Source organism: Dermacentor andersoni, chromosome 4, assembly GCF_023375885.2.
Source record: "Dermacentor andersoni chromosome 4, qqDerAnde1_hic_scaffold, whole genome shotgun sequence".
NCBI classification, from domain to species: domain Eukaryota; kingdom Metazoa; phylum Arthropoda; class Arachnida; order Ixodida; family Ixodidae; genus Dermacentor; species Dermacentor andersoni.
The window spans coordinates 214,603,580-214,616,393 of NC_092817.1; the positions used below are offsets into that span (position 1 = coordinate 214,603,580).

Sequence of the window (12,814 nt, forward strand, 5' to 3'; positions counted from 1 at the left end):
ATTCGAGAATACAGCATAGTTCGTGTTTACCAAGAATTAACTGTGCCGACCATCGAAATTGGTGATGCCACAGCTAGCCAGTGCTGGAACTTTAGGTTTTTCCAACCCTTTTTGGTCTAATGGTTCCTGTAACAATAATGCTATGCAGAAAATATCCAACATCAAGGAAAACAACTATATTCAGAAATGTGTCAGCAAGGCTAATTACATTAATTTGTGCTGAAGATATAGTCAGGCTCTCTCTGAAAATTTACTAATTTTCAAGTGTGGTATCGTGCTGAGTATTGGCCTCCGTATTCTTATTTTTAGAGCCTAATGCATATCGCTTGCCTTGGGCAGCACAAAAATGGTCTTTAAATATCTGTGGCCAAAATTTAAGCCATTATGATTGTGAAGTTTCAAGTCTGAAGAAAAACACATTTGAGTTTTTGACAGTGCGAAAAACTTATTTGCAAAACTTCAGTGGACATTATTTATTCTTCCCTGATGTCGTTGATAAGATGTTCACTTCATTCAAAAAGATTGGGCCAGAGAGTGTTAAGCATTTTCTGATAAAAAGGGTGGCTTTTCTGACATTTTTTTTTTGTGCAACTCGCCCTTTATGTAATACATTTGACAGGGTTGTTCAGAGACTTAAAGGCACACTAAAGGTTACTATTAAGTCAATGTGGACTGTTAAAATACCATCTCAGAAACCTCGAAACGCTTGTTTCGTGCGAAGAGACTTAAAATGAGAAAATGCGTTCTGAAGCGTCCGTGTACCTGTAGCGCAGTTCAAATCGCCCGCCCTCCGATCGAGGAGTGGTGATGTCATGGTCTCATAGTGACGTTGCGCCTTCGGTGAGTAAAACTGCGCCACATGACGGCACTATGGCTTTTCTGCGCAAAACGCAAATGCGCGGCCAGAAACAGAGCCAATACAGAGCCGACAGCAGCGCGAAAGTGGAACTATGGTGGCTAGCGGAAGGGAACGCGCGAGACGATAAGCTGGTTCATTATTTTATGACGTCAGCTTCGACGCTCGTTGCAATGGACGACCCTGACAACAACACATTGGCTCGCGATGCTGGGCTCGAGTTCAGCGATTTAAGCACTGATGAACGTGACCTGCTGCTGAGGGCTCGCGCTGCCGGCGTCGTTGCGTACTACTATGACGGTGGCCTGCTTTGAAAGGCACTCCACATGACTTCAGTAAGTCGGCGTTATTGAACTCGTAATCCTCTGGACAAAAGTGCAGCGAGCATACTACGTGATTTTTCGGCCATTTGCCAGCGCGCTGTGGCAGAGGTACGAAACTTAAAGGGACACTAAAGCGAAACAATAAATCAGTTTAGACTAATGAAGCATTGTTTGAGAACCCTGCAGGCAGTCATTTAAAAAAATAGTTTATTAGATGAGAAAATGAAGTTCCAAGTATCATTATTTGAATTTCGCGCCGAAACCCCAGCGCCGATTCGTCAGCGTGACGTCAAGGATTCCAAAGTATGTTTTCGCATTTGGGCCCCGTTGGCCTGAAACTTGCCATGTTTTATATTTGGTTCCTTTAGAACACTATGTAGTCAATCTGTGCCACTGTATGTAATTAGTAGGTCCTAGAAGATGCCATCAAAATCCAAGACGTCATAGCCCCCAGGTGCGGGAACTTAAGTAGGAGTCGCCACCCGTATTTCGTTCTTGCTAATTTTCTGGCTCACCAAAGCGTCTTATCGTTGTAAGAGTGGTGCTTTTGGTGTTGTGGAACGGTAATTTACTGATGCAGATGAAATCACTTTAGTGTCCCTTTAACCACTTTGAACAGAGAGGTTCACTCATTGGCACACAGTGATAAGTAACGTTTGATTCGCCGCTGCAACTGCCCTTTGCCAAGTTCTGCAGACCGTTTGCGCATCCCACGGCATCACATGGACGTGGCATTCTCGCTGCTTGTTCCAAATGCAAGTTTCGCAAGCCAGCAGGACCACCGCAGCACAATGCGATAATGAAACAACTGAAACTCCAAGGCGCGCGCGGCACAATGTCGAGCGCGCAGAGTCGAGCGAAAACAAAACCTTTCGATCACCCATACTACTCAAGGGCAACGTCAAAGTAGCATTTTCTTCCGTCTTATAATCTAATGAAATGGATCTTTTTAATATGAGTAGTTGAGTACTAGTGACATAAATTATGATGAAGAGTGCCTTCGCCATAGGGCTAGTACTGAAATGTCGCTGGGGTGTCTCAAATCGTGTCATGTATTTACCTCAATTTCTTGGTTACTAATGCTTTGTTCGTGATTATATTGACGCCTTAGACATTCTAGAGCATTGTTGTATCATTTTAACTTCATAGTAACCTTTAGTGTCCCTTTAAGTGAGGTGCAGAAAGGTAGAAGTTTGTATGACAGAGGCAATTTCATGGGCATGAGAATTCATCTCTGAATGGGTCTTTCAATGGGGCAGGCCATTATATTTGGCCTTTCTGGGCAATTGGGATCACTGGAGTAATGAGTTTGCAACTTACTCGTATTCCACATGGCACCATGTGTTATAACGCAATTACTATAATCAGTTTTTTGTGGTGGGTGGGGACCCCATTGTGTTAGGGTGCCACTGGGTGGACATAATTTTCTCATCTCGAAGTGATCACGGCCAGTGTGCCTCTGCTGCAGAATGACCACTTCTTCAAACTTATGGTGCAATAAATACCCTTGGTTAGCTCTGAAGAAAAAAATAGGCATTTGGTTATAAAAGCTTCAAAGTGGTACTCATCGTCACTTATATTTATAACAAATTGACTGGCATCCTTTGATGGACTAGATGAACTTATTGTTGGGTTGTTTGGTCTTTCATTACTCATTGGTCTTTCATTGCTGCTAGTCAACAGTCAATTGAAGCTGGAGGAAAATTAGCACAACAAAACACAATGCACATGTTTGTCTTCCCTTCCTGTTTGCATTGCCTTTTGTTTTGCTAATTTTCCTCCAGCTTCAATTGACTGTTGACTAGCAGCGTGTATATTATCTACAGGGCACGTCAAGTTATTGCATTCAAATAAACACGTAAAGATGGTTAGGATGTATTGTAACAAAGTGAACATTTTTGTTGCCGTGCTATGCAGCCTACGTAACAATAAGGCAAGTTTTTAAACATCCACCTTTTGTGCCAACATGTGCGTTTATTTGTTTTCAGTGGTAGCATGTGTAGTATTTGTCGATGGTACATGCTTTCTCCAATGCAAAATGAAGATAGGTCAAGTTTCTGTGGAGAGGCTGGGCCTTCTTTTTTCTCTTCTCTTCTTTTTTCATCATCGTTAGTTGGTAACTAAAGAAGTCGTAAGAATGGCTAGAGTTGCAGGAGTGTGAGATAATGTCCTGGATGTTATGCACATCATCAGCACAGGTACATTTGGTGTGTTATTTCCCTGTAGATTCATTAATGCCAAAACGTGCCCTTGTGTTCCAAATATATTTCTGTGCAGTGTGAACTCTCTAATATAAATGTTTGGTTATGAAAGCGGCCCTTGAGAGTTCAGAACGACAGAAAGCTGAGCTAGGTGGTAAGGATTCATAATGCAAAAAAGTTACTTTGTAATTATGCTAGATGACATGGTTTCAGAAAAAGTGATTTCAGCCATAGAAAAGAATTTACAGCCAATAAAACTCGAGCCGTTGGCAGTTAAGCAACGTGCGGTTGACCTCCTGTCAAGACATAATCTTGATAGGGTTGTCTCTAATGTCAAGAAAGCAAAATTCCTCAGCTTAGAACTGTTTTTCTTGGCGAAGACCCATAAGCAAGAAATTCCTTTTCGTGCTATAGTGTCAGAGAAAGGGACGTGGCAGGTCTGTGTCGCTAGTTACCTACAGAACTGCTTAGCTTCACTAGTTTTTTCAGACCCCCTTTTGCGTGTGTAATTCTCAGGCACTAGTTCATTATTTGAGAGAGGAAAATCCTGGTGATTGTACAGCTTTTTTTAGTATGGATATCGAAGACCTGTATTATTCCTTGGTGCATGACGGGTTGCTAAATTCCGTAAATGAGTGCATTAAAGAACAAGTGCAAGAGTCGGCTTTTATTGACAGATGCGGTGTTTCCACGGGAACTTTTCTAGAAATACTTTCAATGTACTTGAAGTCGACGCTGATTGAGTGGAGAGATGGCATTTTTCTGCAGAAATCAGGCATTTGTATTGGCTCAAAGGTTGCCCCTATTCTTAGCAATATTTACCTGAATAAGGTTGACAGCTGCTTAAACAAAGCCTTAGGTGATGGCGTTATTAAGATATTTCGTCACGTTGATGATTACCTGATTTTCTGCAATAGGGAAGAATTCGATTCCGCTGCTACCTCAGTAAGTGAGCAATTTAAACTTTATAGAGGAGGATTAAAGTGTATCAAGGAATTTTCTCAGCGACGTGTAATTCAGTTTCTTGACATTTCCTTGGTCTTCGAACAAAATCACGTTTGTTGGCAGTACTCCCCAAGATCTTCGAAGCTGTTGCTAAACTTTCAATCCGAGCATTCCAAAATAGTAAAAAACGGAATTGGCTTGTTGTGCCTTAAGTCTTCTCTCACCAGATCCTGCATGCACAAAATGAGCGCCAGTTTTAATGCGCAGGTCCGGCGCCTATTAGAAGCAGGTTATCCTAGTGTAGCAGTGGCCACTGTGGCTGAGCGCCTAAATGAAGTTGGTTTCAAGGGGGATGGACGGGATTACAAAAAAACAGTAATAGCAAAAAAAGAGTAGTGACTGTTCCGAACATTCATTCAGTGTCGCACAGGCTCGCAGGCTTAAAACGGCTGCAAGTAGATATGATAATGTTGCTTTCACTGCTCCCAATGAGCTAGGTAAGATATGCGCTGCCGTACAGAGGAAAAAGGAGCAGGTAAAATGCAAAAAAAGAATAGATATTTGTCCATTGAAGCACAATAAGAACAACAGGTCTACTGACTGTCGTATGGGTGTGGTTTATAAAATTCCCCTTAGCTGTGGCCAGTTCTGTGTTGGGCAAACGGGGCGGTGTATCAATCGGAGGCTAATGGAACATAAAATGTTAATCAGTGGATCGCCTTCTAATCTTTCCCTACATTGCCAAGATTGTAACTGCACGCCACAGTTAGATGAATGCGCGATGTTGTACAGGCATAAGAATGAAGATACGCATCTTATGGTAGAGGCATGGCACATCTGTAATGGTGGAAGTGCATGCGTGAGTCAGCCTTCGATTACTTTACACAAGGAAGAGATTAACTGCCTTAACGGTTATCTCTCACGTAGACCGGCACATGTACCCGACTGACACGTGGTGATACCATTCCTGAGCTTGCGCAGATGAGTTTTGTGTCTTTTCTTTTTTCGCCTCAGTGCTCCCTTCAGTTGATAGTCGGCGTTCGTGTTGTCCACTTCTCTACTCTTGTGTCCTGTCTGCACGCCTCACCTCTTTTTTGCATTATGAACCCTTCAGAGTGTCGCGGCATTTTCCCATCGAAATGTCAAATTTCTATTATAACAGATCTTACAGCCTACCTAGTACCTATACAGCAGATTCCTCTGGTAAACCACACAAAGGTTTTGTTCCTACATGAACAGCCTTCAGATCATGGGACTGATTCCTCGTGCGAGGCGCTGCATTAAGACTGTGGAGCAGATTTGACCAAGGATGTGTTTCGAGGGCAAAAAAAAATGGGAGTTCCTCGACATCAGCACTGTCGTGTGCAGTCAGCGAATAACTGTGCTGGATGCAACTCTGCAATAACTCTGGATGCAACTTGTTAAATGTTCTCACACTTGTAGTGATATTAGCCTCTTTGGTGGAATAGTTTCATCCTAGACCTTGGATTAAGTTAATTGCAGAGGAACAACAGTGCAAAATGCATGTAATTTGGCAAGACAGCAGCAGTCATCAGAACTGGAGAATCCTTAACACATCATACTTGTGCGAAAAACAAGTGGTATTGCTGCTTGCAGGCTATTAATTAGTTGGTTGCTGACGATGTCAGTCATGAACTCTGAAGCTTGTTGGGAAAGCAAGGATTGTGACTCCCAGAAGTTACATCGTTGACAGCGTGCTCCTTTCTTCATTCTCTGTTTGTGCATATTGTACAGATAACAATGTTTGCAAGATGCACCAGATGCTACCGAGTGGCATATAAAACATAGTAGCTAGAGATTTCAGTGTCACACACACAAACCCTACAACAGTGAAAATGTGCTTTTAGGGTATTGTTAGTGCTAATCACTTTAGTTAGTGCACAATCATCGCTTGTGATGGTGCCACCAGAAGCACTTGGTATCAAGTGATGGAAATTGAGTGCACTGTGGGTAGCAGTGATGCGCTTGCGAATTTCCAAGGCCATGACTCGATATGCATTGAAAAGTGCCTGTTGAACATGGGAACTGTTGCTAGTGCACGCAGCAAGTATCTTTGTTACACCTGTGACAGTGTGGCGACCACCGAGGCTGTTTCCAATAATGTTGATTCGGGGAGCCTCATTGGGGTGATGGCGCTCTTTGGCCATACCTGGCCCTTGCGCCATAAAACCCCATACATCATCATCATCATTGGGGTGCTGCTCGTGCTTAATGAAGTGAACATTGAGTTGCCTTTCTTCAACGTGCAGGTTGGTGCACTCAAACGGGCATTTTTTAAAATTTTTTGTGACTCTTTCTGCCGTCACTGAAGCTGCATGTTGCAGAATAGCTGGTAGTCATTTGTACTGTATGCTTCACTTCAGTGTCTTACCTTGTATCAAATGCATGTTCAAAGTGAGGTCCAACGAGCTGGCCCAGATCTGCTAAAGGATATTCATGTGGCAAGTAATTGGTACCGGAGGGTTTCTTTGTTAGCATGCAGTTATGGTTCCTTTTGGCTGTCGTAAGGAGCAGTGATTGGCCTAGCTTGCTTTTATGCCTAGGCGGAGTGGTTCGACAGCTTGGTTTGCGGGATAGCACTTTGTTGAGGTTCTAGCACTGAGGGCCAAAAGGAACGATGACTGAGGAGCACGGCCGGTGCGCTCACTTAAGCCCTTGCTTCCTCTTTCTAGGAGATGCGATTAGGCTCCGGCTCTGTGAACGGCCCCCAGGTGAGCCCCTACCACCACTCTCGGGCAGCACCCTGGTGGCAATAATGCTCTGCATCACTCATTTTTGCGGTGTTGTCTACCATCAGGGAAAACCTGGAAATTTCAGGAAATTTATCAGTTCTGGAAAATTCAGGGGGAAAATGGAATTTTCACTTCAGTTACTGTGAATCGAGGAAATTGGTACCTACTGTGGTTATGGTGAAGCTAGTGGTATGCCAGAAGGAAGCAAGATTTTTAACTGAACCTGCTCAGTCTGCAAATTATGGTGCCTTGCTGGCTTTGCGAGTAGGAGGTTGGAATATTGGAGAACACATGATTCACTCAAATCTCGTAGTGCATCCCACCTGATTTACAACTTGCTGCTAGTTTTTGAGGCGAGTAGCACGAAAAATAACTTATTACGAAGGCGAGGAAGACAAAGGCAGTGCTGACTACCAACAGTTAATCTTCCTTGCCTTCGTAATAAGTGTTTTTTCGGGCTGCTCGCCTCAAGAATGGAACACCAACTCTCCAAGCAGGCCATTCTTCTGAAGTGTATATTACTGGTAATAATGTTGGAAATTATGGGCTGAGATGGTAACCACTTGGTAAGCTATAAGCCATATTTTCTCCCCTTGCACCTCAACGTCTAGTGTTGTAGACTGTCAAGGAATTTTCATAAAAACAAGTCGGCAAAAAGCGGGAGAAATCTGGGAATTCGTAAGTGCCAGTGCAATAGATGCCTTGATACTGTTATGCATAGATTTTAACTCGATGCTATATGAGGCATTCTACATTCTAATTGTTCTACTTTTCATGTCTAAAGGAAACCATTAGTCATGGCCAGAAAAACTATAGCAAAGTAAGAGTTGAAAATGTTGGCAGTGCTATTAGATGCCAAAAAGAAGCAGCCAGTTTAAGCAACAATTGTTGTTAGGCACAGATCCAGTGGCACTCTCTCACTATTGTTGAGCGATCTTTGCCTCAGGCACCTTTAGTAGCGAATCTTTGGCCCTTCGATGTCCTTCCTGGTATGTCCTTATATAGTACATTTCAAGACTTGCGTGTTGTAGCAGCAACCTGCTCTGCCCACTTTACCTTATGGCCATTATTTTAAATAGGGGTGAAGCAAATACTGCATGGAAGTGAGTGTGTTCTAGCAAATTTGTGTGTTTACTTTAAAATGTATAAGCAGCCTGAAGAAGAAAACTACTTTTGCTCAGTAGCTGTTGGCATGAGTTTCTTATTCTATATTTGATTTTCATATGGTCGTACTGTCACTTATTCTATAACCTCTGACAAACTATATGTTAAATTTTGATTTGCTATTTTACATTGTTTACCCATGTCACCTTAATGTAAATGAATGAAACATTGGCTTAATGTAAATGAATGAAACATTGGCAAGATAACTAACTGCAAGGTTATTAATCAGGGTGTCTACCAACCGGAAAAACCGCGAATTCTCAGGGATATTGAGTAGTCTGGAAAAACTCAGGGAATTTGTGCTTCTATCAGGGAAAATAAGCTGTAAATTTATTGAAAGGGAATGAAAGCTGCTGTAATGCTGGCTCGAGTAACATGCAGGAATCTTAATGAATCATGTCGTCGGCTGGAGGAGTTGCCGGTGTACAGTGAACGACCGACTTTTCGGACGGCTTCGAGGTACCACCACGTCTGAAATTTCGGACACAAGAACCCACGCCGTCCGATTTTCTAGAGTTTTTTGCCAGGACCGCTGGTCCGAAACGGCATTAATCAAAGCCACCACCGCTGCCGTTTTGATTACCTCGCCGCCTTGAACCGGCGCTCTTGCACGCAGATCCGCTGGCAGCCATAGCCACCACTGCGACAACGCTATGCCTAGCTGCTTTGACGTTCGCCATTAAGCTTGTTGCTGTTAGGTGCAGTGTTTTTCATTGAAAGAGTTCGCCGCTGTCAGCAATAGCACCGACTCCATATTTGTGGTCCTCATGATTGGCTTGGAAGCTTGGACAAAACGGTGCGTTGCATAATGCCGGTTCCTGAAAGTCAGCTTTGTCTCTGTACAGAAATGTACTTTCTGAAGCATACGCAAAAAGTATTGTGGTGAAGCATAACAAGCGTGTATTGCCACGGGACACAGTATGTATTCCTTAATTATACACATGGGCACCCGGTATCTCCTCTCACAGTACGAGTACCGATATGACTAATACGTGCACCCATAGGCCTTCAGAGCTTTTTCGAATGTGCCTGTGGCAGCTTGAGTCCTTAAAGGGACACTAAAGCGAAAAATGATTTCTTCTGCATCAGTAAATTACCATTCTACAACACCAAGAACACCACTCTTACAAGGATAAGACGTTTGGTAAGCCAGAAAAAGCGCAAGAACGAAATACGCGTGGCGACGCCTACTTAAGTTCCCGCACCTGGGGGCTGTGATGTCTTGGATTTTGATGGCATCTTCTAGGGCCTACTAATTATATATAACGGTACAGATTGACTACATTGTGTTCTAAAGGAACCAAATATTAAACATGGCAAGTTTCGGGAACCTTTATTCACTCAGCCAACGCGGCCCAAATGCAAAAACATACTTTGCAGTCCCTGAAGTCACGCTGACATACCGGCGCTGGGGTTTCGGCGCGAAATTCAAATACTGATATTGGGCCTTCATTTTCTCATCTAATCATCAAACAATTTTTTTGAAATGACTGCCTGCAGGGTTTTCAAACAATGCTTCATTAGTCTAAACTGATTTATTGTTTCGCTTTAGTGTCCCATTTAAGGGCAGTAAAGACGTGCGTTCTTTTCCAACTGGCCGATTTCTCTGACGTTCTCTCGGCCCCTAGGGAATTAAAGAAATCGGACGTTGACTGTACAACTGACCAAAAAGATGCCTCAAATGGTCTGTGGGGGCAAACAAGCGGCGGAAGGAGGACGAGAACGGAAAGGACCTATGCATTGAGGAATGAACGGGAAAGGAAGTGTGCAGCCACTGTTTTGAAGGAGCTTGTGCTCAAAAAACAGTGTTGGCTGATGCCGAGATGCAGGTGTCCCTTATCCAAACTAAAATAAAATCTTTAAAGCAGTGAAAGACATCAACAAGGCATCGTGCACGGGCTGAGAGTATGTCAGGACAGTTGAGGTTGACTTGCAAGCTGTTGAGCGAGAATCTCAATTGTGACAAAGTTCGGGCCTCGTACCACTGAGCTTGCTATCAGTTGATAGAAATAGCTCATATTTGAAAATATTTGCTTTATGCATCTCCTTTTTATTTGTATTTGAGAATGTCCGACTCGATTTGCAATTTTTCAACTTGTTTTTTTTTTTTCACATGTTTACTAGAAAGTAACAGCATCGGGCGACATGGTTTCGCCTGTCCTGACATTAAACCTAGTTCTGTGTCATTCAGGTAATATTGCAAAGGCACTCGAGGAAAACCTGGAAAACTCAGGGAATTTGGAAATGTGAACTTGGTAGACACCCTGATTAATGCACATAGTGCAGATGATGCCATGTGCTGTGCTGTGTATGGCGTACTGGGCAGCTGCACTGACAGCAGTTGGCATACCTGGACATGGCCGAGTAAAGGTGATGCTCCATGTTTGTCTGCCCGTGTCACTCTCCGAGTCTCCGAGACTAAGGGCTGTCTGGCTCAGAAGCCACAGCCCTTAGTCCACAGTATAAAGGCATACAATCTTCAAGAGAAAGTGCCAACTGCTACCCGCTATTACACATTGAGCTCTACTGGAACAGAGAATGAAATCTTGAGTCACTGGTGCTTCACCACAACATTTGGTGTGTGACCGTTTTTTACCTGTCACTGTAGAAGTGCCTTTTAAATCTGCTGGCATTTAGTTGTCCAGCTTGATCCTTTCCTCTATTTTGGTTGGTTCTTCATTGAAGCAACAGGGGTGACGGGAAAGAGATCTCAGTGCAACATGGCATCAGCAAAGAACTGAGGGCTTATCATGCAGTGTCAATAAATATGACAAAAAAGTATGATGCAGGAGACATGGAAAGCCAAGTTAGGGAGTGTGAAAGTAGCAAAGTGCAGAAGACATTGTAGCAGTGGTCATCTCAAGATGAAGTCATGCACACTTTTTCACAGCATAAAATGCAGGATGTGAGGGACGTCGTAGATGATCTGTCAAAATGTGCACATAGTAGCAGCTGAGAAATTTGCCTACCAACAATGTGGGAGACCCACCAAAGCCATTGCAATCAATCTCTCACATGTACAATTTACCAACAAGCATAGTCATAGTCAATGACCTGCATTTTTATTTGACAAGATATTGTGGTTCCTGAATCTTGAACAAGATGGCATTTTACTGCAGTTAAGTGCTTAACAGCACTTAAGTGCTCAAAACTGTGTCTGCCTTTTTGTGCTGAAAAAAAAAAAAAGTTTTGCTTTAAAAGTCTTGCTTTTTAGATGATGCAGCTTGCTTTAAGTAACATCGTGTTCTTTATGCCCACTGCGGCAAATATGATATTTGCTTCGTTATTGCTTGTTAATTTTTTTTATTGTGCACAGCTGACAGTGTGAAGTATTCGAAACTGTCAGAAAAATATTCATATTTGCAAATAGTGGCTATTCAATTTATTTTTCAAGAGTATTAGCACATTAGCACACCCCTAATGGGCACTGATACGGGCACATCTTTTTTGTTTGAAATATGCTCTTTCACATAAGCCCCTGGCGGCTCTTGTCACGATGTGCTGCCAGGGATGCTGCCCAAGCATGGTGTGTGTCCTGGCACTCACTGTTGCTGCTTGCATTTTGCACTCATTTTGAGCATTAGCTAACGCTGATTTGAATCACTGGTGTGCCTGTTTTCTGAGTAGGCAAGCTGTGCCTTTTTCTTTTTTCATTGCTTCGTCCCAGGTACATGTAGCGGTTGCGGTAGGACGTGTCACTGGCTCGTGTTACACTAATGTATCTTAGCTGCTGTGTAGCAGTGATTGGGACGTCATTTGAACCTGCATGAAAAGTAAAAAAAAAAGACACTGAAGGAGTCTGAAAGGGTTGAGAATGAAATTATACAAAGTCAACATTCTGAAAAACACAGCAGAGACCAGGAAGAAGGGAAGACAAGTACTTCGGAGTAATTATTTATTTAGAAATACTGCCAACCCTCAGTTGAGGGTCATAACAGGGAGGGATGTTACATATACGTTCATACAAGACAGTCAGATACAAAAGAAATATGCACATGCACTACAGTGTCCTACGGATACAATACAAGATACGATATACAGACTGTAAGACATGTATCAAATGTTCAACCAGCTGCCGCACGCACACAAACAGAAAAAAAGGAAAAAGATAAAGAAAGAAAAGAAAAACACCTTGCAATATCCACGTGGTACAGTTTTAGTAAAGAACCTTGATTGCATTTGTAAACAATGCAGTATCAGAACTGCAAACAATTCCTGCAGGCAGCTTGTTCCACAGCTCTAGTGACTCTGGGAAGAGCGAACAACGAAAGGCATTGGTTCGGGACAAGTATGGTAGAATAGCTTCACTATGATTTAAGCGGGAGCTCAGTCTGCCTGGAGGTTTTAAATACAAATCTTTATTAATTTTTAGTTCGCCGTGAATTATTTGAAATAACGTTTTTACTCTCTGCTTCTTGCACCGATCTTCCAATAATTCAAGATCGCAAGACTTTAACATCGCCGAAACTGAGCCTGTCCTTCTATATTTCGAACAAATAAAGCGCGCCGCCCGGCGTTGCACCTTCTCTATTTTGGCCCACATTACCTTTTGATGGGGCACCCATGCTACTA

The 12,814-nt window shown here is 42.9% G+C and overlaps 1 protein-coding gene across 2 annotated transcripts in view; it reads left to right on the forward strand.

Annotated features, from left to right (window-relative positions):
• LOC126538464 (protein arginine N-methyltransferase 1-like) overlaps positions 1 to 12,814 on the forward strand; it is an 87,981-nt gene that overhangs the window by 17,670 nt on the left and 57,497 nt on the right. The window contains exon 3 of one of the 2 annotated variants that reach the window (XM_050185307.3): positions 7,019 to 7,057. The exons of the other annotated variant lie outside the window; for it this stretch is intronic. Within the exon in view, the coding sequence (XP_050041264.2) occupies positions 7,019 to 7,057 (39 nt within the window). The remainder of the gene's footprint in view (positions 1 to 7,018; positions 7,058 to 12,814) is intronic. 2 annotated transcript variants of the gene reach the window in all.